This window comes from Fonsecaea erecta, assembly GCF_001651985.1.
Source record: "Fonsecaea erecta strain CBS 125763 chromosome Unknown Scaff7, whole genome shotgun sequence".
In the NCBI taxonomy this organism is placed as follows: Eukaryota; Fungi; Ascomycota; class Eurotiomycetes; order Chaetothyriales; family Herpotrichiellaceae; genus Fonsecaea; species Fonsecaea erecta.
In genome coordinates this window covers 1,109,764-1,131,616 of record NW_017387250.1, presented here as the reverse complement: position 1 = coordinate 1,131,616, position 21,853 = coordinate 1,109,764, and the positions used below count along the sequence as shown (strand labels likewise).

The following is a 21,853-nucleotide window of genomic DNA, read 5'->3' as shown; positions in this document are numbered from 1 at the left end:
TATGGCTTTGATCCTACGCTTTGTATATGGCGTGGAGGGTAATAGTGACACCGTTTTCCACATTCGTCAACGTGCCACTGTCTCCGCACCTTCTGTATATCAAGCAGTATTCACAAGTTGATTCTCACTGCACAAGCAGAAAGAGTGCTTTGGTCTGGATGATTCAAGCCGTGGTCGACTTTGGCAAGCATTCGACCTCGACGACGCGCTCTTCCTTTTCTTCGTGTTCCACCCTCGGGTCCATCACTTTGGTGTCCTCCACGACCGATCCGTCATCCCACGCCTCGGCGACGCCCAGTCCCTTGGGAGGGAAAGCGAACGACAGGCAGCAGAAGATCAAGGTCGCGATGGCCAAGTTGACAATGTAGGACATGTCGTACATCCGCGTCCATCCCGGTGCGATGGCCGTGTGGTTGACGGAAGCGGCAAATCCGGCTAAAGAAAAGGGGCGTAGTTAGTCAGTCAGTGACCATGACCTTGATGTGGCAGGAAAGTCGGATTGAATAGCAAAGAAAACTCACGTAAGTCAAAGACGAAGCTCATGATGAAAGCCACGTAGGCCCGCCAGTTGACGCCAAAGGTGTACCAATAAATGCCATCCTGTTTGTAGATGTCCGGTATGACCCACTTGCGCCTCCGGATGATCCAGTAGTCTGCAGCTAAGATGCCAGTCATCGGGGCGACAAAGACTGTGCCTCACATCAGCTCCATGCTCTCCGATATGTCCTTGTAACTTGGGAATACACACCGCCAAAGGAAGCCAGAACCGTCAAGAACGTGCTGGACCTGTTCACAAGTCTCCAGGGTTGGATGACAATGCCGATGATAGTAAGAAGATAGCTGCCACGCCGAGTCGTGATGTATTTGGGGAACAATCCTGCACAGTCCATCCCGGCGCAGCTGATTTTGCCCATGAGATTGTTCTAGCGGGAGATAGAGTGGTCAGCAGATGGACTGTCGTACGCGAGATACCGCGCTGGCAAACACTGACCATGATAATCGCACAGAAGAGCCCCAGTCCCGCGAAGAAAGTGGCTGCTCTGCACGCCGCCGTATACTGCGTCTCCTGCACGTAGAGGAGCAGACCCAGGGGATTCCATTCCACGACCTGATAGCGGGAGTAGACGGCGCTGGTGCCGAGAATGCCAAAAATGGGCCCGATGCAGCCAAAGGCGGGCGCAAAGACCAGCATGGGGATGGTCGCCGAGTTCTTGGTCACAGCGAACCGCGTCCAGTCCGAAATACGGCTGGAGAAGGCGGTGGACGACCCCGCGGCGCTGGAGATGGCGTAGAGCATGGCAAAGGACTTGTCGGTAGACGAAAGATGGATCTTGCCAGCCAGTAGATTGCCCACCGTGCCGCCGTTGGCGTTGATCGCCCAGCCGAGCAGGCCCAGGAACACGACTGCGATGATGAGCGCCGCGGGCCAGACCAGGTGCTTGAGTTTGGAAGGGTGGATCATCAACAAGATCAAAAAGACGACAAAGTAGATGACGAAACCGATCAGGGCCTGGGAGGTAATCCCCGCGCTTTGACGCTCTTTAGCATGGACATCTGGGTGTGGACGGGGAACATCCACCTTTCTGGAAGCGTGTTCTTCCAATTCATAAAGTGTGGCGACAGTGCATTGATGAAGATCGTGGCCGCGAGCCCTCCAAAGTACGCATGGATGCCGAACTGGTCGATCAGTCAGTCAGCTGCGTTGCTGCGAGACAGGCCGAGATATATAAACCTACAAAGACCACGTTTTCCAATACCAGAAGGAGCACGGGGATGTAAGAACCGTAGAGTCCGAACGTCACTCTCGCCAAAGCGGTATATCTAGGGTCACAACCACAGTCAAAATGCCTTAGACCGGGAATCCAAGGGATGTAACATACCCTACGTGCATAGCTGCCCCCGGATGGCCACAGAGGAAAGCAAAGACGCCCACGAAGAGCGATCCGATCACGCAACAGGCAATACCCTCCCCAGCACTCAGACCCAGGGCAACAACACTCCCGCCGTAAGCCCACGAGGTGACACTCAAGGAGGCGATGGACCAGTACGAGATGTAGTGGACGGCCGTATAGCGTCGTTGCTCCAGCGGCACGGGGAAGACGTCTCGGTTGCCCCATCTTGTGGGCGGTCGGTCCGAGTAGACCTCTCCGTCATGCTTGACTTCGAGACGATGTAACAGGGTCTTGATTGAAGAAGACGACATGTTGTTCTGAAAGGGGCTCTAGAGGGAAAGAATGGACAGTGTCTTGGGAGTGAGTGACGGGCTGCTGGCAAGGAGAAAGGGCGGTCGTCTTTTTATTAGTATCTTATGAGGGTGCTAGGATGCTGGAATCGCCATGGTCCCATCCCATTCGCACTCGCTTCTGCGGGCCCCCGGATTTCGCATGTGAGCTGAATAGTCTGGAACATGCATGCATGCATAGCTAGATCCACAATCTCAGCGCGGTAGACTGCGACTGTCCCGCTCCAGCTCTTCAGGAAGTCTGCATTGGTTCGTGACTGGCGACGAGCAGCGAGCGGGCCAAGAGATTCGGGGTGGTCATCAAGCTGGGGTCATTCGGCCCGAATGCTTCTGAATGCTTCGACCTTGACACCTCGGATACACTGCACCACTACTATCAGCAGCTATTAGCGGACCTACCATTGTAATTTGAGCCGCTACGGCCGGCCAAGCACAGTGGTAGCACGACCTGACCGTGAAGTGTACGGAGATTCGGCTGTTAACTCCAATCTCCTGGCCGAGTCGACTGACTATTTTGCACTTGTCGAGAGATCAGCATAGGTAGCTCTCTGTGGGAATGCAAAGCTTCATAGCAGTCAGCTAACCACATCGCCCTACCACGGATAGATGCTCTTCCCACCGTTCTCAGAATGATATGACTGCAGCCGGCACGCCAAGTCATAGTTCATGATCAAGTGGAGATGTATTCTAAGCGTTGTGACTGATCGCGCCCTCTATCCTTGTACCCAAGGGACTATCGACGAGTGTATGTTTCCTCCCAGCCCAGCATCGAAGTGGCCACCACGCCGCCAGATGGCTCTAGAGACGAGAAGCTATCTCTTTGACGTGCTCATAGCCTGTCTCGCCTTTGTGGACGACCCCACCCACCTCGAGCGGCAAAGCGTCGATCAACACAAAAAGCATTCTGTTCCAGGTACTCCCGGGGTTTCGCCACTGATGTAAAGTACCTCGCTGAACGCAGACATCTCCTCGCTTCAATGTAACAATCTGCCCAGAATCCATGATCAACTCCATTTCGCCCTCGATCACAACACCATAGTCAAGGCTCTGGGTGCGATGCATGGCCGAGGAGGAGCCTGGGGAGCGGTCAACCATCCTCAGCACGGTGCCGTTGCGTAGAGATAGAGACATGACAGTCTTTTCTTTCTTCAGATTGTCGTCGTTCTTGATATCTATGGGGAAGGTGCTTGTCGACCACATTTCGTTGTACCTCACGATGTCGTTGTCAATCTTCCGCCATGACCCTTCGTCGACAACCTCGACAATACCCTTGCCGTCGACATTGTGTCCAGTAATGAACCGCAGAGGCTTTCTGATGGTGTTCGTATCCGCCATGATTTTAGACCGTGTCTTTGAGTCTGTGGGTTGGCTAAGTATATAAGTCCAGGATAAGTGTCAATATTGAGGATAAGATCGTAGATTCGGTTGCTGGAGCCAGGAATTATATATGAATTCAAAGGAGAACCCCTTTTTTGGGCAAGGTGGATCTGGAGCTCATAGAATTCACCGACCTGTAGCTGTTCTTCGGACCGATGGCTGTCCAAGCACGGTGGATCCCGACCTGAGTTTGTAGTCGGTCCTACGCAGGCATTGACACTATGATAAGTTGAAATCCAGATTGAAGAGTTCTTCGTACGGCAGTATCGGCTGTTGAAAGCTGTCCAGACTCACCTCCCACCAGTCCAGGCCGTCGTGGTTTGGAGGCTGCAGAGTCGGTGTCCGCATGCGATCCCAACTGGCCGTCATTTGTGGAGCTATAGAAGCGAGATAATTAGCTTGATCCAGACCTACCGAAGGTAATGGACCCTCTGGTCTTGCGAATTGAGACGGTGGGTTTAATGATGAGCTTGAGTCTTCGTCCATCAATTGAGACAAGTCATCTGGACATGGCTGTCTTTCTGGTGCTTGAGCAGGCGGAGAAAAAGCGACTCTGTCTGGTCTTAACCGCCTTAGCGTATAATCCAGGACAGAGTCGGCAAGTGGCTCGGCCAATTGACCAACATCTCGTGGTTCGCCGGCGACTTCATCGAGTTCGCTGAGGTGCGCTTGCAGTTCGGTGGAACCGGCCAGGCCTTCTCTCGTCGAAGCAAGACGTCTCGACATCTGAGCTCCGTAGAGCATATTGATTCTGACCCACTTGTAGATTGTGTCAATGTCAAGACTGACCTAACTTACATCCTACTCACCAGTCTCTTCAAGTTCGTCCAATAAATTTTCATTGACTTGAGCAACTTCAGGCTGGCCATCAAGTTGGCTCTAGCGGGGACTGCGAGGGTTGCATCTCTGGAGGAGAGAAAGGCAACATGAATTGAAGCTGAAACATACATACAGTACCCCACGAAGGACGCTATTTGGGCTGGGTCCCAGTCAAGAGCCAGGATCTGTATCACCATCAGCACCAGGATATGTGGTGGAGAGGCCGCTGACTCGCAGAGGTCCATCTTTGAGTGCGACTCACATCTGCACCCAGCTCGGAGATGCGCTGGGCGCTCTTTAGGGCAATTCGGGCACTGAGGGCGGTTGCCTCTGATGGAATTGCCCTGTCGAGACGGATACCACTGAATTTCGGGACCAAGGACGAATGCAGGACAAGACGGCACTGGTGATAAAGTGCATGGACAAACGTGTACACAGGCTGCTGAAGGACCACCAGCTGCTCGTACAGATTTCGCTTTGAGTATTTCAATGATTCGGGGAGTTGCGAATACCACGTGGACAGTCGGCCCTCTAACTCAAAAAGTTCTGCCAGCCAGTCTCTGCCAGAGATGCGATCCGTGACGCGGACAAGATTGCGTATCCTGACCCTGCATTTCCTTCAGAAGAAGGCACGCACATAGAGGGCATGGAACACGTACCAATAAAAGATCAGAGTCATGAGCTCAGCCATGATACTGGGAGCAGCATGTTTCTCGCTCGCAAATGTTGAGTGCTGCTGTAGAATGCTGGACAGATTTTCCAGAGGCTGCTGGACAGCGTCGTGAAAGGAATGCTCAGCTATGGGAAGCGACAAGTTCAAGACCCGGTCGTTGTAGGTAGTTCCAACAACCGAGTGGTCAGAATTGATGCACTGTGTAAACCAGACGGCCCAAAAACAACGACGCACTGCCTCCTCCTCCAGCCAGGTTGGACTTGGCCCAGATGAGGGGCTCCTCACGGAGGCGGCCAGTGGCTCTGATGAATCCAGGCCAAGGGTACATGCTGCTTTGTATGCAATACCTGATATGTAAAGTCCACCTCAGAAAGTCCTCTGTACTGAGCAAGTGAAGGAAGCACATACCGGAGAACATGGTATTTCTCTGGGACTCTCCAGCCGAGAACCAATATAATGTAAGCATCTCACAAGTTTGGACACTCTCGAACGTGGGCTGGTCGATGTCCTGGAGAACTTCTTTCCCAGCACGAATAGCCCATTGTCTTCCCAGGGCTCTCAGATCGCCCAGTGGTTGGAGAAGGACTGCATTCTGCCGTGCAAGGGGCGAGTCGAGCGGCAAGAAGCTGCTAGTTCTCAGATTGCCGAAGCAGTCGAGCATGGGTCAGGTCTTACATTGTCGCCGTCGCGTAGACGGCTAGGAGGACATGTCGTGCCAGCCGCCCTTCCTCCCACGCCCGCGAAAACGTCGGTCTGTGGAACACTAGCGTCGAGTTGAACATGCAGGTGAAGTAGACGTCCTGCAAAAACTTCTCCTGCGACCTGGATAGTGGAAGGATAGAATCACAGCGCAGTTCTGCAGCAGCACCCGCGCTGTGGTCCGCGGACTGGGACGCCGGGGTGGCGGAGCTGGGTTTGGGGACCGATGGGTGACCGTTTCTCGGAGACCGGTCGCTGGCGTGGTGGTGCTCCAGCTTGCGCTTCTTCGGCTGAGCACGGAAGGCGGCGAGGACTTTGCGATCTGGAGGCGCAGGGAACTCGCAGACCGCGCTGAGCCTGAGACATCGGGCACAGGTTGGGAGTTCTCGAGAGCATCTCAACTTGAGAAAGCAGGTGTCAGTTACAAGCAATGAATCTCGGCAACCGGGGTTTGTGGGCGTGATCTGTGGCTGGACGTTCCAGGATACCTTTTGTTCTCGACAACGGCAGCAGGCTGTCCTTGCAAGTTCAGCCATTGTGGTGCGGGCAAACAGTGCTGGTGATGAAGGAGGAGTAGGCCAGGCATAGGGGATGGTCCTCTAGTATTCTCAAGGCAGCTCAGAAGACGACTTTCCCAAAAGTGTTCAATCCAATAGCTGTAATCAGTTCAAAGGCAGGCTCTCGAAAACTCGTGGGGGTCGTCCTTGAAGAGTGAACACACACGACGGTGTCACACAGGTGACCATGATGTCTGGCCTCGGATGCCCACAGCTCGACCCCGGATAATCCATACAAGGCAAACGCGGCAAACCGAGAAAACATGCGACGGTCCGAACGAGGACACGTGACAGCGGAAGTGGCCCAGCCGACCATGTCTCCGAGTACAAGTCTTGTGGTCTTTCACCTATAGCCTGTAGGCAGTACGAGGTCGACCGCATTGCCGTGAATGCTGCTATTATGTGTGTACGAGGTAGTAATATGTCTGACCTTCACCGAGAAGCTGTCGATGTGAAAGGGGAAAAGAAGGATTGAGGGTAGTGGCACTCAAGCCACCAGCCACCGGCACCCAGTATCCATACGCCCGCCCAGCGCCACGATACCGCCATCAATAATTCTCCATCCCCTCATGGCCACCACCATCTACTCCCTGTCACCCACCTTTTGCGCCCTCCTGCGGGCAAAAAGCCAGAAAACGCCTCTCCGTCCCCATTATATTACCACTTGGTGCATATGCGCTCCACACGCGCACGATCTTCATTATTTTCACCACACAAGACGCGACCAGTTCAGTTGGCCGGCTCTCTCTTGAGACACGTCGATAATGTCAATAAGAGATAGACAGACAGACAGCAATACCACATGTACCAGTGGAGTTAGCCCTGACTGACTGATTAATAGCTTGTCGATCTGTGCCTGACTGACTGCCCTGTTCCCCCCTTTCGGCCCCCGTCTGTCCTCCACAGTATAATAATTGTAATGAGCAGATCGCCCGCCCATCTTCCTGCCCCGGGATGTCACACCAGAACGCGTGACGTCGTAGCCAGCTCAGCTGTCTTCCATGGTGGCTGGATTATTGATTGAGACAAGACTTTTGCGCGAACTCGGGTACGTTGTCGATCACGGGGGATCGACTGAGCCGGGGAGGGCAAAGGAACTCTCATTGCTCATTGCGAATTCCTCATTTCCCCCCCTTTTCGCAATTCCGATTCCGTAGAGATAATCATCGGAACCACGCAAGCAAGCAAGCAGGCAAGCAAGCAAGACAACCCGTGTTTCTCGTAAACCTAGAGAGCCACGAGACAGTGAGACGCGACGACGACAGACTGGCGTTCCGTAACGTTTCTTGATTCAATTACAAGGCTGCGCTAACTGGCTATATGTGTACACATGGAGTTCGTGGGCCAAAAAAAAGCTTCCTAGAAGATTCACCACCATTTCGTAAAAGGGGACCAAAGACTCTCTTTGCATGCTTTCAAAGGTTGCGGGACTGGCAATTCACATCGTATCTGTCATCATCGTAGACCGACCCCTTCTTCCCCACCCGTGTTGCTCCCCCCTTATTGCGCGTCCCCGGATCCCAAGAACCATTCTCCTCTGGTCTCCATCCACCTGGTGTGCGAACAGCAAGAAGCCCATGATTGCCCCCAACCCTCATGCTTGGGAACCACAGTCCTGTACAATGGCCGATGGTCAAACTCATCTGCGCCCCGGGCGTGGATAGTGTAATCTCCCAATTTGCAACTTCGAGACGTGGGTATTCGTGAAAGTACCGGCTGCGGTACAATCAAACATGCCGACAATCAGTCCTCCGCAATGTGCCTCAAGCTCTCTCAGAGATGATGAAAGTGTTGTTGTTGTTATCCAGACAAGTAGTGTAAACGAGCATGCTGGTGCTCGCGACGTGAAACATTGACTCAGTCAAAACATGAAGGAAAGGAAACAATATCGACCGGATGCCGCACCATGCTCGGCATGTCGATTGATGTCAAGAGGCTCTTGGTTATAACGAGCCCAGGAAGACAGCAGCGGCACCCGCCAGAGCAGCCATTGCAAAGTTGATTTCTTGTGCGCTTGCGGCGCCGGTCGCCGAAGCAATAGGTGGCGAGATGCCGAGGGTGGAAGTAGCTGGGGCAGTCAATGTCGGTTTATTGATTGTGCTGGCAGCCGTTCCAGTTGAAGTGACGTTCCAGCCTGTTGGTGTGACATGGTAGCCTGTGGCACTGCTTGTCGACGTGGCGTTGGCATATGTGAGATACTTGGTAATGGTAAGAGTGGTTGAGAAAGAGGATGTTACTGTAATGGTGGTCTCTCCTGCCCAGTTTCCCGGAGGTAGATCAGCAAGAGCTGCTGGTGCCATCAACAGCGCGACTGCTGCGACAGCTGAGCTGATGCGCATCTTGCCTGAGGTTGGTCTCCGACGACCTTATCGTATCGAGGTGTGTGTGTGTGTGTGTGTGTGTGCGCGTAGAGCCGCACTTTGGTTCGTGAATGCGTCGCGCGACTTCTGATGGTCGCCACGAGATCTCGAGTATCGTATCAGATTCAAATGAGTGCTTAGTAGTGACCTGCCGTGGTCGGTCAATGTGCTGTGAAGATCCTTGAGAGGGTGTCGCGCAAGGCGAGCTGAGCGAGCGCTGCTCGAATGAAGGGGAATGAGTGTGATAGGAACTGAGAGGGAGCTCAGTGTCTCGGACGACAGCAATATGCTATCCTGAGGTTCTGCGACGGTGAAAGGAGAGGCTCAACCACCTGGACACGAGCTGGGTCGAACACGAGAGTATATGTGGCGGCCAAAAGCATATCTGATGGATGGCACGGGCATGGTGGAGCACTGGCCTGGCAGCGGTAGCATCGTCGCAGAGGTCGGGTAAATTGCGTGCGGTGGTGAATCGAATTAGGGTAAAGCGCTGGTGTCAACAGAGACCAGTCGGCAAGCGTTGAGTGGTGGTTTGGCTGATTTGAGTTGGGATGAGGGTTGGACGATCGCGGAGAAGTGGTGGATGAGAGGATAGCAAAGTGGATCGAGTGTAGGACGAGTTGATGAGACTGCGGCCCCTGAGTGGTTGTGCCTGGATGTACCTGGCTAGTCCCTGGGCCAGTGCCTGGGCGACTGCAGGCCTGCGGGGGCTCTGCTAGGCTCCTGCTAGGGCCTGTCCTCTGCTGCCAGCAAATGCCAGCCAATGCCAGCCAAGCCAAATTTCCCGAGGCCCCGCCTAAGAGCCCCTAAAGGACCGCCTAGAGGTGGGCACCGGCGGCAGGTTAGATTCATTCTAAAGCGGCCCATCTGCTGCTTTGTCTGCAAATATATGATGAAACAACGACCTCGACATCCACAATGCGCTCCGTCGCCCATTCGCTCACTTATCGTCTTTTCTCAGCCCCTGACATCAATGCTATCGAGCCAGTCTCTCAGTCTCACTGGCTGCGACGTGGGCTACTGCCGGATCGGCCCTGCACCGAATCTGGAGCGGCGTCTTCTGGTCGACTCACCCTTGACCATGTTTGTAGCCGCCGGTAGGCACTGTGCAATTTAACCTGGAGCCGGCCAGAGTGCGTTACCTGTGTTTGAGCTACCGCTGGTGTTGCCAGGAGCCCGTTTTCACCGCATGTTATCAGGGTCTCGCACCGCCGCAGATTACACAACCTCATCTGCAACCCTCCGCTCCGGACAACTGCCGATGACGATGCATGGTTGGTCGTGGGGAGTGCAGTTCGAGATTTGCGGTGTGCGCGAGGCCGCAGGCTAGGTCAAAGCAGCAACTGTGTGTCGCCCTGAGTACAACCAGGCTGGCTTTGTTCCTCCAAGCAGGAGCAAGCTGCCAACTTCGCTTGCGGTGGACTTCCAAGATGGAGACGGCAAATACACACCATACAGTACAAGTATCCAACTACAGACTTCCTTGGTAAGAGGGTGGGGTGGATGGTCGCTACTGCCGTTGCTCCGAGTAGGGGAACAATATGTTCTCTTTGAAAACGGCCCAGTCTCGACGGTGCGAGACCAAGCATGATCGGCTCTCGAGCACGCGGAGAAGGAAGACTTGACCTCTCTCGGCTTGTTCCCTCGTCCACGGCAAGTGTCCGATCAAGATTATCTGTCTCTGGCAGATAGGTTAGATCCAATGAACAATCTCAGGTCTGTATTCGGTTCTATCATTCCATCCCAGGATGGAATGATGCAGTATTCGGTGGAGGGATTCGGTGGTGATCTGCAAGACGACATGGTAGCAAATCTCGTCTGCTCTGGGGTAGAGCTTCATCGAGAACGGTCTCATTGCAATCCAACGACAGGCGATGCAAATCTGCAAGCTTTCACCCAATCGTCGACAGACGGGGCGAAAGACGGTGCGGTGTTTTTCCTCGCTTGTGTGTCCCAGCGACGAACTATCGACCAAAAGCGAGATGCACCACTTCTCGCGCTTCCTTCTGGGGAAGACGCTGAGGCCAGGACTCTCGCGATAAGGGATCCTCGCCCAGACTCGAGGGCATTCTCTTTTTTCCCTCTGCTTCGGCACGACATGTTTGGGTGAATATGAGGTCGCTCCTTAATCCCGAGGCATTTGCGTACCTGGTAGCCTTCTGAAACCCGCCTCTCGAAGGCGTGATTTATTGTGAAATGTGTCAAAGACAATGAGAGTTTGACGCCACAGTTTCCCCTCGCCCTCGACAACCCCCGAGGTCGAAATCCCCTTTTCCCGATTATTGCATCCCACACTACGAGGTAGAAGGCTCCCCGTCCTGCACCTCATATCGTAAGACCAAAAAAAATCTCCGAGGAACCACTCATGCTAAGTCGGAAAAAGCTAGGCAGGTGTCGAAGCGAAAAAAGGGGAGACCTCGTAGCTTTGCGTTTGTGCCCACTCTGCGACACCTCGGGCTCAAGCCTCTCAAGCCACAAGGGGGTTCCACCATTACGATAGGGGAGTTCGAGAGTCGAGGAAAGAAAACCTTGTGTGATATCTGTGGTGGCTGGGAAACCTTTTTTCTGGGGAAAGTCATGTCGTGCTGGCTCCTTTCCTCTCCCCTTTTCTGCAGCGTCGTGTCTAGCGAACAAAGAGTGATGGTGGAAAAAGCCGCGGCTGGTCGACCGGCAGATTCAACACGCAGAAACGATATGGGAAAGTCGAGCGACGAAGTCACGAGATCTTCGAACAGCAGGCCTAGCGGTCACGAAATACTATACCCTATCCGGCCATTTCATCTGCCCTGGAAGAATATGTAGTCATGGGAAGACAAAATTGAGGCCTCAAACTCGTCAAGAAGTGTGGAGTAACATTGACATTACCTGAGATCTATATATTGGATATTGGTGATATTAGGTCAAGTACTCCGTACTCGTAGTAAGTACCCCAATTGCGAGATGCTTATACATGGTATCTTGGGGGTATCATCGCGACGTGACAATCAGAACACTGCCCCTCTCCGTTCTGCACCGCTCCGTAAATTATTAGTTAGTACTATCATTCGTAACATCCTCCTGAGTCATAACGAGTGACCTGTCGCATTACCGAATTTGTTGGTTTTAGTGGATGATAGGGGGTGGAATATGTTGGTAAGTGGGAAAAGGTTGGGTATCGTGTTGGAGGTCCGGCAATGATCAGGGACCTCCGGCTTGACGTTGGGGGCTGAGTGGCCCCTTGTAGCATACGGGTGAGGAAGATATCCGTCGAATTTATCGAAAATTGGGCTGGTCCAGAGCGCTGGGCGGATCTGTTCCTCTGGCCGAATGCGCCGACATGGCCAGCCGTTTACACGGCGGCGGCGGGGTCGGCCGCCGGGGCAGTGACACCCTCGCCAGCGGCAGCAGCCTCAGCAGCTTTCTCTGTCTGAGGGGCAGTTCCTGGGGCGGCATTGACATCGCGGATGTGGATGCCCAGGCGCTCCATCTCGACGTTGCGCATGCCCCAGATGAGGAAGGCAGCGGTGACAGCTATGAGCGGGCATCGTCAGCGACTGCAGAATCTAAAAACCTGCTCGGAAGTGATAACTTACGCTTGATCAGGATATCCAAGATACCATAAGCGACGGCCTCAGAGTCGGGAGGGATGACGTTACCACCCTCGGAGACACCCCAGATGATGGGGTAGACGATCCACAGGGAGACGACCCAGGCAGAGCAGACAGTGTAGACGCGGAGGATATCTTGTCCAAGGGTGCGAGCATAAGCACGTCCCTCATAGATGATGGCGAAGCCGACAAACAGGAGAGCAACGGTGCCGAAGGTGAAGAAGCCTGTTAAGATCCTGAGTCAGCAACCCTGCAACCAATGCCAAGTCATGTCGTATTGGAATACATACCCCACTTGTATTCGCTGTGGACAAGAGCACCAACAAGCGCCATAATGACCCAGACCTCGCCCATGAGCAGGGTGTAGAGGAGAGTCGAGGTGGGAAGACCGCAAGTCAACAACAAGAGAGTGAACAAGAGAGGAACAGTGATGAAGTAGTCGATGTAGCGGACGTAGAAGATCTGGCGCATGTCGCCGTGAACGTTGGCGTCGCTGCGGACCCATTCAACCAAGATCGCGGTCCAGCCCAAGTTGGAACCCATGCAGAAGTACGAGATGGCAGGGATCAGAGTGAGCGCCGCGGCGATGTAGTAGAGCAGACGCTGGGATCGCTGCTTGAAGAAGGACAGGGCCATCAGGGCGATAGTGGAGACAGTCATGACCGAGCAGACAGTCCAGTACCAATCGCTGCCGGCGGCAGTGATATGGTTGTTGGTAGTCACCGTGTTGGTGAAACCATTGTGGCGGAAGACGTCGTTGCCCATCTTGGAAGAAAAGTGGTTGGCGCGGGTGGTTTGTCGCGGAGTCGATTAAAAGTGATGGAACTGGATGTGCAAAAGGACTGTTGGCCTCCTAGGTCGCGATTGTGCTGCTGATGGAAGTGAGAGAGGTTATGCTATTCCAGAGCGAAAGGGGGATTTAATAGATGAATGTCTCGTGCCTTTGGGATACGGACTCTCGCGGATAGCAGCATCGTGACGTCGATTCGCTTCGATCAGTCAACGGAGAACGTATACTGCATTGGAGAAAAAAAAACCAGTATTCCCGGAGATTCCTCGATGGTTCTCCATACCTTGACGCTGCCGTATCAGCCGGGTGCTGAGGGAATCTTCTGGCAGAATGTAAGCTGCCCCTGTAAGGTTTTCTCATCTGGGGAGGGTCATCTGCCCATCCAGCTGCAAGGCTCTGGGCGCCCTTTGTTTTCATATCCCAAACAGGTGACCGTCACCAAGCCACCCACGCATTAGCTCACCTTTCTGCTGGCATCGGAAGCTCCGCATCGCACGGTGACTGGACGCGGCGTTCAGAGCAGGTTAGCCCAAACGCCCGGGCTGCATTCGTGGTGGTCTGAGATTTGTTGAGGCTACCGTGACTGTCATTCGATGCTTCCGACAAACCCATTTCGCACTCGGATGTCGTCGGCTTCGACCCTTCGACAGCAAATGCAGGCTGATGCTTAGTGCAGACCGCCTTGCCGGGGATGAGGCCTGGGCTGGGCTCAATCAGGAGGTCGGACTTCCATTCCTGTGGCGAACCGGAGAAAATTGCGAAGACAGCTGGCGTTAGGCTTAACCGGCATTGGTGGGTGATCGTCCGATGTCAGCGAAAACGGCCCAAGCGTCCTCAGCAAGGCCATCTCACTACCTCGGACAAGAAAGGCCAGCGCCAACCAAGTCATCCTGCAGCAGTTTAGTCAGAGGGTTTGTGTCGGAAAAATGCTGGGAGCAAGGCTCTACCGCAAAAACGTTTGGAGTATATGACGCATGTGATTCGGCGGAGGTTCCCGGTGATTCCTCGATGATCGACGATGCTTGGCACTTAATATGCAACTTGTCACTGGATGAGGTCATAACAGCTGACTAAATTATCCCGGAGTCTAATCCGAAACATCCAATGCGGCAGACTTACCCAATATAGGTAGCGGGTCCTTTCTCCTTGCTGTTTTGTGTTGTCGTGGCTAAACATCAGAGGCGCCACAATGGCACGACGCTACAGGTAGGAAACGAAGACACAAAGGACTGGAACTCAGAGGAACCGGGTCGTGATTCTATCGAAAAATATGAGCTGGAGAGACCACATTTCATACATGTCCTCGCTGTCCATGGCCAACCCAGTTCTATATCCCTTTATCTGGCTGCGAGGACAAACATCAGCAACAATGCGACAAATACAGCGATGAGGGTGTGCAAGAGATCCAGGGGACGCTTTCCCCACTTGTCCAGATCGCTCACCACCCTCCTCCTGTGATTTCCCGGCGACCACGGCTTGACCATACCAAGATCACCGAGGATTTGTTCAGTCGTGATCTTGCTGCCAGCCAATACAATCGGCACGCCGGTTCCCGGGTGAGTGCTGGCACCAACAAAGTACACGCCCCCAATTGTCGCGTGTTTCGTTCCTGGCCTGAAGCTGAGCACATTGAAGAACGAGTGACTCAATCCAAGAATCGCCCCCCTGTCAAGATTGAATCTGTCTTTCCATGTGCTGGGTGTGTTGACAATCTCGTGCGCCACGTGGGATTCAAGATCGGCCCCTGTTCGGAGGCGAATCGTTTCAAGCACCGCATGCCGGGCTTTCGCAACCATCGCCTGCCAATCCTGTGCGCTGTGCGGGTTGAGGCCCCGGTCAGCCTCGCCCTCCAATAGGTGACCACACGGGACAAGCACTACCACGCTGTCTCGATCTTTGGGGGCGGCGCTTGGGTCGACACGCGAGGGCACATTGACGTAGAACGAGGGTTCCTTCGGAATCTGTTGTCGCTTAAAGATGTCGTCGAAGCTGTCTTGGTAGTCATCTGCCAGGAAAACATTGTGTGTATGGAGTTCAGGGACCACCTTGTCCATTGACCCTGAACGGCTCAGCCTGGGTTGTGCAAGGTTTTAGGAATAGTGAACTTACAGTAGAACGAGATGCTGGAACAGGAAGCCGGTTTCTTTGACAATTTCGATGCTTCATGAGAAGAAGGCAGCAACTCGTTGTAGGCGTAGACGAGATCGGCATTGACCAAGACAATGTCGGCGTTCACAACTTCTCCGGAGGCCAGCGTAACGCCCGTGGCACGTTGGGAATATCCATCGACATTGACCCGGGCAACAGGTGTTGACAATCTGTACTCGACCCCGAGGCGTTGCCCAACCCTGACCAAGGCGTCCAAGACTCCGTGAAATCCACCTCTGGGGTACCTGGGAGCTCATTAGGGGCCAGTCACGGAAATATTTCTGGGACTTGAGACCGACCATATGCCTTCCGCCAATTCGGTATACTGGAGCAAGCTGTAGGTGCCCGGTGCTTCAAATGGACTCATGCCCATATACATGCTCCCAAAAGTAAAAGCCCTCCTCAGTCGCTCCGTCAGAAAATATCGCGCTGCCCGATTCCAGATACTTTCGAACGGGTGGAGAGCCAGAAGGTAGGGCAAGAAGCTCGGACGAGCCATCGCCCATATTGTGGAGAAGTTCTTTCTCAGCACATGGACAACACTCGCCTCGTAGTGGACGTGGGCCTCCTTCATCCACGCGAGATATCTCTCGAACCCTTCCTTCCCCTCCCAACGCTCGATTGTCTTCTTCATTCTGGCAATATCCGTGGACAGCTCGATGCACTCGCCGTCGCCGAACCAGACGTTGTAGTTGGGCTCGCATTTGAGCAACTCGACCCCCTCGGCCTTGAGAGACGTGTCTAGGTCGGTAAAGGCTTCCTCGAACAGGTCGGGCAAGAGGAGGAGAGAAGGGCCCTGGTCGAATCGGTGGCCATCTTGGTATATCAAGCTGCAGCGTCCACCCGTATGGTCGTTCTTTTCAAGCACAGTTACTCGGAAACCAGCTTTGGCGAGCCTGGCAGCGCTGGCAATGCCCCCAGCGCCAGCGCCTGTAGTCTCGGAATCAGCAATTGACGAATAACGGCACAGCCGCAGTTACACAGTCTCACCTACGATGACAGCACTTTTTGGCTTGTTCATAACTCAGGACTTATCCTCATAGTAGAGACTTGGAGGTCGAATAGCAGGTAGAAATCGGGTACGAAGACATAGTCCAACACTGTTGGCGCACGGGCGTAGAGTCAATGACAACATGACTTTAGCTCCCAAGACATCAGCATGCCACGACTTCGGGGCGCATTCGGTCCCCGGGCAATATTGAGCTCGACAATCAGCTCCATTTGTATTGTGATCTCATTCAAGTGGTAAATAAGTCACAGGTCGTGGTTACAAAGAAATTGGCAAAGATGGATGCAGAGAGTGTCGACATGTGAGGTTCAAGACCTGGACCTGATCCCGACGCGCAGTCCCCGCACGCTAGTCACGGCATGAACAATCCCTCTCAAATGGGACCTACAGTGTGAAGCTGATCAGGAAGAGCTTCTCAGCACCTCTGGGATATGGACATGAAGGCCGAAAGCAATCAAGTAGAGCCTCCTCTATCACACGGCACCCTTCCTTCCCATCATTGTCTTCCATCCCACCCATATCCTCCTCGACTTTGGTACGCTAGATCGTCCCTTCTTGCCGCCGCCGGCAAAATCCAAAGGCCTGCCCTGTCGCATCCGCTCACGCATTACCCTACCTATTTCCATGTAGCTTTCGACGGCGACACGGATACCACCTCGCGCATAGTAGGGCAGCGCTTCGATGGCATCTCTGTTCTCAGCATAGATAGTGAATGCAACGTCGAGGATTCTCTGACGATGATGCGGAATTTCCTCGGCTCGAGATTCGGCTGAACGTTGCGCTGATTTATCAAGCCACTCGCTAGGAATGTAGCATCGTCCAACATCGGCGTCTGTTTTGACATCTCGGACAATGTTGACGTACTGCAGAGCCCGACCCATCTGCGCACCAGCATCGAGACACCTTTGTTTTGTTTCCAAGGAGCTTCCTTGATCTGGATTATGATAATAGACAAGATTCAAACAAAGCTCGCCAACCGTTCCTGCAACACAACTTGCGTATCTCTCAAGGTCGGCAAAGCTTTTGATTGGGGGATTCTGCGTCGATCCTGTATCGAAAAATTTCTGGTCAATCCGGAAACCATCGAGAAGCGAGTAGAGTGGCCCGGAGGGTAACTTGTCCGTGGGAAGGAGTCGCAGGATAGACTGCGCCTCGGGTGGGAATACATCGAGAGCCTGCTGCAACCTCTTCTCGTCCCTTTTTGGCGAGTAGGCAATGTCGAGGAAATCGGTGAAATGTTGCACCCATTGACTTGCCTCCGTTGCTGAGGGCGCATCGTCAATTAAATCATCAGCCACCCTGCAAAATGCATAGAGGAGTACTAAGTCGATTCTCAGGCGACCGGCAAAGACGCCTGAAGCCAGGTAGAATGATCGGCTTTTCTTAGCAAGAACCGGAAGTGCTTTGCGTAAACCCTGCAGACGCGCAGTGTCATATTTTGATGTATCCAGAAATAAAGCTTTGAGCATCAAGGTCGGGGCTGGGATGCCTGGGACACTAGGGAAGTGACCGGGAAAGGCGTCGAGGATCGCCACGGCATTGTCGAAGGCAGTCGCACCCCATACTACAAGGGTGTTTGTCAGAAGGAAGAAGACGGCTTCTTCCAGTTCTAGATGGGGCCATACTTGAATGCCGAGCTTCGTGCCTGACTCAATGCTCCAGGTGCCTCGGCGGAGAGCCAGTGTATCAACAATCCACAGATACAATGTTGGTGCAGCAATGGGGAGCCAGGTTGTTGTCCATGGCAAGGTGAGAAGTAGTTGGTAAGCAAATGTCCACAGCATCAACAATACCGGGCAGGCCCAGAGCAAAATGAGCCGCATGTACTGGCCTTCAGCGTGCCCTTCTCGCAGAAGCAGTGGAACGACCGAGCCTAGCCCAAAAACGAGCTGACCTGCTCGCTTCCAAGATGGCAGTGACTTGCCAACGGGGTCCAGGCAGTCGGCCTCATTATGCAGGTAGATTGCCGTGAGCACTGGCTTGCTGAGAAGGATTTGTAGACAAGTCGTCTGTTCCAGATCAGCCACTTTGACCGTACGCAAACAATGAGTAAGTGCTTACAATGTAAGTCTGAATGCTGAAGAAGAAGACCTCCTCGGCAGGGATAGCCAACAGCGTCGGCCCTATAATAACATCCTGAGGATATGCTTGGCAAAGTTAGTATTAGCATGTCCGGGACCTAGTACCAAGATAGGAATAATTTGGCATACTCCAGATCCTAGTTCTGATGAGGTAGGAATCCCTTGACCGGTCAGTATTTCCCACGAAGAGGAGATGTCGAGTTCGCACTCACCAGGGAATTGTATATGTGATAGCGACAAGTTGAAGGAAGCATATTTTGTAAATATCCCGTCGTGTCAACAGAGGCCCCAGGATAATAGACGAGGCTATTGCAAGGGGAATTGTGTAAACAACGTGACTAGGGTGGACACAGGACATGTTAGAAGTTGCAGAGGGTGGTCAGAGGTAGAATAACCACATACACCAGCGCATAATCGTACATCAGGACAGAGTTCTGACCCGTCAAGGGAAGGCCGGTTGTGCCTGCGAAGGAAATTTCAAAATGATTTTGCTTCAATGAAAGCTTCTGGTAACGGCAGACGCCATGATATACCAATCAGCCGTTCGATGTCGATGCGAGGAGGGGAGGGACGGTTGGGATTTTGAAAAACAGAAAATAGACCGCCGAAAAGCATCCAGCCATGGCTGAGCGCGCTTGTGCAGAGTTCTGGCTGGAAGCCGTGGAATTTCTGGGATATCATGACGCGCACAATTCCAAGTTGGGGATGAAGGCGACGAGGAGAGTCGTTGGGGGTCAAGCCACAGATGCAGCTCTGATATGAGGCTGACGGGCCACGGCACCCAACATCCGGCAAAAGCAGCCAGAGACGGGGCTGCGGCCTCGGCAAACATTCCTCTCAGAGAGCTGACAGAATTCTCTCCGGTTAGTGCTGCTATCATCAATTAGTCTGACACTAACTCGACTGGAAGAAGCTTGATGACGACAGCGATTTGCTCTGCAGTGCCGAGCTGCAGCTTCACCATTTTACTTGACCCTGCGTGCCTCTTGTCCTGTACCGAGTACCCTGCTCGCCTGTACCAACCTAGGCAAACTTCAGTTATCTTTGTCGGGCTTTCCCCTCTTTTCCTTTCCTTTTCTGAGGTTGGGGTTTCTTCAGATGGGCAGCCTGAACGGCGATCACTGCATCCCTCCCTAGCCCCGGCTAACCTCTTTCTCACTCCAGGAAAGGCTTTCCAGAGAGGTAACTAACATGTGAACCAGACCTTTCTCTCTTCCTGTTGCGTGACCCAACTGCATGTTGGGCGTGACCTTTCGGATTCCTCGGACGCCGTTCAAGTCCAATATGTCCAGTCTAGACCTTTACGTCGACCTGGCGTGACCTTCAAATGCAGTCGATCTCTGATGCAGGTCTCCTCGTAAATGTTTAACAGCAACCAACGCATCACCGATCGATCCTGGACAGGGAGTGTTGGGGATTGCCACCACTGGTGGGCTCTCCTATATCGTTTCCCTTGACAATGACCAAGTCGCTGTCCTCCGCGACCACACCATATACCCCAAGAGAGCCCAGCACCGAACTGCCATTCAGAGCAGCGTCCGCTCCAGATCGCAAGCGAAGCCATCCACATCCGTACCTTTGCGGTAATTTCGCTCCTGTGCAGAAGGTCCAAAGTCTGAAACCGTGCGCATATTCTGGGAATATACCCAAAGAGCTGGTCGGGGGTGAATACGTTCGAAATGGCGGCAATCCTGTTGCAAACGAGGACTTGGGTCGAGATGCACATTGGTTCGACGGTGATGGCATGCTCAGTGGTGTCGCATTTACACCAACTTCCAATGGTGTCCAACCAGAATTCGTCAACCAATACATCCTGACCGACATCTATCTGTCAACGATATCTGCAAAACACCTGCGCGTTCCAATCCTTCCCAGCATAGCGGCATTGGTCAACCCCCTGACCTCGTTGTACAAGATCATACTCCTTGTTTTCCGCAGCCTACTGATTGTCTTATTATCGCGACTTCCTGGCTCAGTACAAGTTATCAAGAAAATCAGCGTGGCCAACACGGGTGTCTTGTTTCATGATGGCCGTGCTCTTGCCACCTGCGAATCTGGACCTCCAATGAGAGTCGCTCTTCCGGGCCTCGAGACTGTTGGCTGGTTCAATGGGAAGAGAGCAGAAGGGGAGCTGGGAGGTGAAGACACCCCAGGATTTGGCGGAGATGGAGTACTGCAGTTCATGAAAGAATGGACAACGGCACATCCTCGTGTGGATCCGAAGACAGGGGAGCTCGTCCTCTTCCACTCGACCTTTGTCCCTCCCTTTGTACATTATTCAATTATACCTGCGACTTTCCCGCCCGCCGTTCCTTCCTCGCCGCTCGACCAGCCGACAAGGCTCCTGAATGCTCCTATCCCGGGCGTCTCCTCAGCAAAGATGATGCATGACTTTGGCGTATCTTCCCACCACACTGTCATCATGGACCTGCCTCTGTCGCTGGATCCATTGAATTTGGCAAAGCTTAAGCCTGTTGTTTCCTATGACTCAACCTCTCATTCTCGATTTGGTGTCTTTCCTCGATACTTCCCTCATCAGATTGTCTGGTTCAAGACAAAACCATGCTGCATTTTCCACACTGCCAATACGTGGGATGATCAGGTGGTTGACAAAGTATCTGGACAGACGAAGACGTCTGCAGTCAATATGCTAGCATGTCGCATGACTTCAGCTTCTCTCGTTTTTGCTACAGGCGACATTCCTGCTCCGCAACAAACGTCCAACGAACCTGATAGTGAAGAAGAACAGTGCCGGCTCTACTACTACCGTTTCTCATTGGCACAGCCGGGCCATATAACTCACGAGTTCGGATTAAGTGCCATTCCATTCGAATTTCCCAACATCAGGAAAGACCGAACAATGAGTCAGGTCAAATATGTCTTTGGATGCTCCACTTCTAGAGGTACCTTTAGAGCCGCCCTCGGCCGCGCTGTCAAGATCGACTGCTTGGTCAAGGCAGACGTAGAGAGCCTCATCAAGCGAGGGAAGACCTATTCACTTGCCGGACATAGTCCTGACTGTGTTGATACCAGATCCGTCGACGAGATCCTCCTGTCTCAGCAGGAAGATGACCCGATCTCGATCTTCCGCCTTCCCCGAGGCTGGTTTGCGCAGGAGCCGCACTTTGTGCCACGTGAAAACGGCACTCACGAGGACGACGGCTGGTTGCTGACCTACGTCTTTGACGAATCACAACTAGACTCATCTGGAGAATGTCGCCCGGACGCCAAAAGCGAGCTGTGGGTCATTGACGCCCGAGATATGAAGACGCTCGTCGCCCGCGTGTACTTGACGCAAAGAGTGCCCTATGGCCTGCATGGCCACTTCTTCACCGAAGAACAGATCAAGTCGCAGCGGCCCGTTGGGACTATTCGAGCTATCAAACAAAGGGGCCAGCTCCAGCAGCAGACCAGCTGGTGGATGGCCTTGAGGAACAGGTTGGAGATGGCCCTGGGATGATGCTTGAAAGAATAAGAAGAAAGTCCATGACGTGCACAGGGACGGGTGCCA

General features: G+C 53.3%; 7 protein-coding genes across 7 annotated transcripts; 1 reads left to right on the top strand and 6 right to left on the bottom strand.

Annotated features, from left to right (window-relative positions):
• Positions 1-163: 163 nt before the first annotated feature.
• AYL99_08265 (hypothetical protein) lies at positions 164-2,203 on the bottom strand (the record flags this gene model as incomplete). The annotated part of the gene is made up of 7 exons (XM_018839773.1): positions 164-435; positions 522-689; positions 749-923; positions 992-1,529; positions 1,580-1,677; positions 1,737-1,821; positions 1,881-2,203. The coding sequence occupies 7 exons, from the start codon at positions 2,201-2,203 to the stop codon at positions 164-166; spliced, it is 1,659 nt and encodes a 552-aa protein (XP_018690894.1).
• An 837-nt stretch (positions 2,204-3,040) lies between these two features.
• Positions 3,041-3,577, bottom strand: AYL99_08264 (hypothetical protein; the record flags this gene model as incomplete). The annotated part of the gene is made up of 1 exon (XM_018839772.1): positions 3,041-3,577. The coding sequence occupies one exon, from the start codon at positions 3,575-3,577 to the stop codon at positions 3,041-3,043; it is 537 nt and encodes a 178-aa protein (XP_018690893.1).
• Positions 3,578-3,838: 261 nt separating this feature from the next.
• AYL99_08263 (hypothetical protein) lies at positions 3,839-6,346 on the bottom strand (the record flags this gene model as incomplete). Its single annotated transcript, XM_018839771.1, has 6 exons — positions 3,839-4,378; positions 4,429-4,623; positions 4,701-5,046; positions 5,098-5,458; positions 5,520-5,737; positions 5,787-6,346. 6 exons carry the CDS (start codon positions 6,344-6,346, stop codon positions 3,839-3,841), a joined length of 2,220 nt encoding a protein of 739 aa, XP_018690892.1.
• A 1,964-nt stretch (positions 6,347-8,310) lies between these two features.
• AYL99_08262 (hypothetical protein) lies at positions 8,311-8,706 on the bottom strand (the record flags this gene model as incomplete). The annotated part of the gene is made up of 1 exon (XM_018839770.1): positions 8,311-8,706. One exon carries the CDS (start codon positions 8,704-8,706, stop codon positions 8,311-8,313), a length of 396 nt encoding a protein of 131 aa, XP_018690891.1.
• Positions 8,707-12,055: 3,349 nt separating this feature from the next.
• On the bottom strand, positions 12,056-13,079 carry AYL99_08261 (hypothetical protein; the record flags this gene model as incomplete). Its single annotated transcript, XM_018839769.1, has 3 exons — positions 12,056-12,237; positions 12,300-12,539; positions 12,605-13,079. The coding sequence occupies 3 exons, from the start codon at positions 13,077-13,079 to the stop codon at positions 12,056-12,058; spliced, it is 897 nt and encodes a 298-aa protein (XP_018690890.1).
• Positions 13,080-14,441: 1,362 nt separating this feature from the next.
• On the bottom strand, positions 14,442-19,023 carry AYL99_08260 (hypothetical protein; the record flags this gene model as incomplete). Its single annotated transcript, XM_018839768.1, has 9 exons — positions 14,442-15,163; positions 15,214-15,497; positions 15,552-16,182; positions 16,878-18,270; positions 18,323-18,408; positions 18,472-18,503; positions 18,555-18,680; positions 18,745-18,805; positions 18,876-19,023. The coding sequence occupies 9 exons, from the start codon at positions 19,021-19,023 to the stop codon at positions 14,442-14,444; spliced, it is 3,483 nt and encodes a 1,160-aa protein (XP_018690889.1).
• Positions 19,024-19,801: 778 nt separating this feature from the next.
• AYL99_08259 (hypothetical protein) lies at positions 19,802-21,802 on the top strand (the record flags this gene model as incomplete). Its single annotated transcript, XM_018839767.1, has 1 exon — positions 19,802-21,802. The coding sequence occupies one exon, from the start codon at positions 19,802-19,804 to the stop codon at positions 21,800-21,802; it is 2,001 nt and encodes a 666-aa protein (XP_018690888.1).
• Positions 21,803-21,853: the final 51 nt, after the last annotated feature.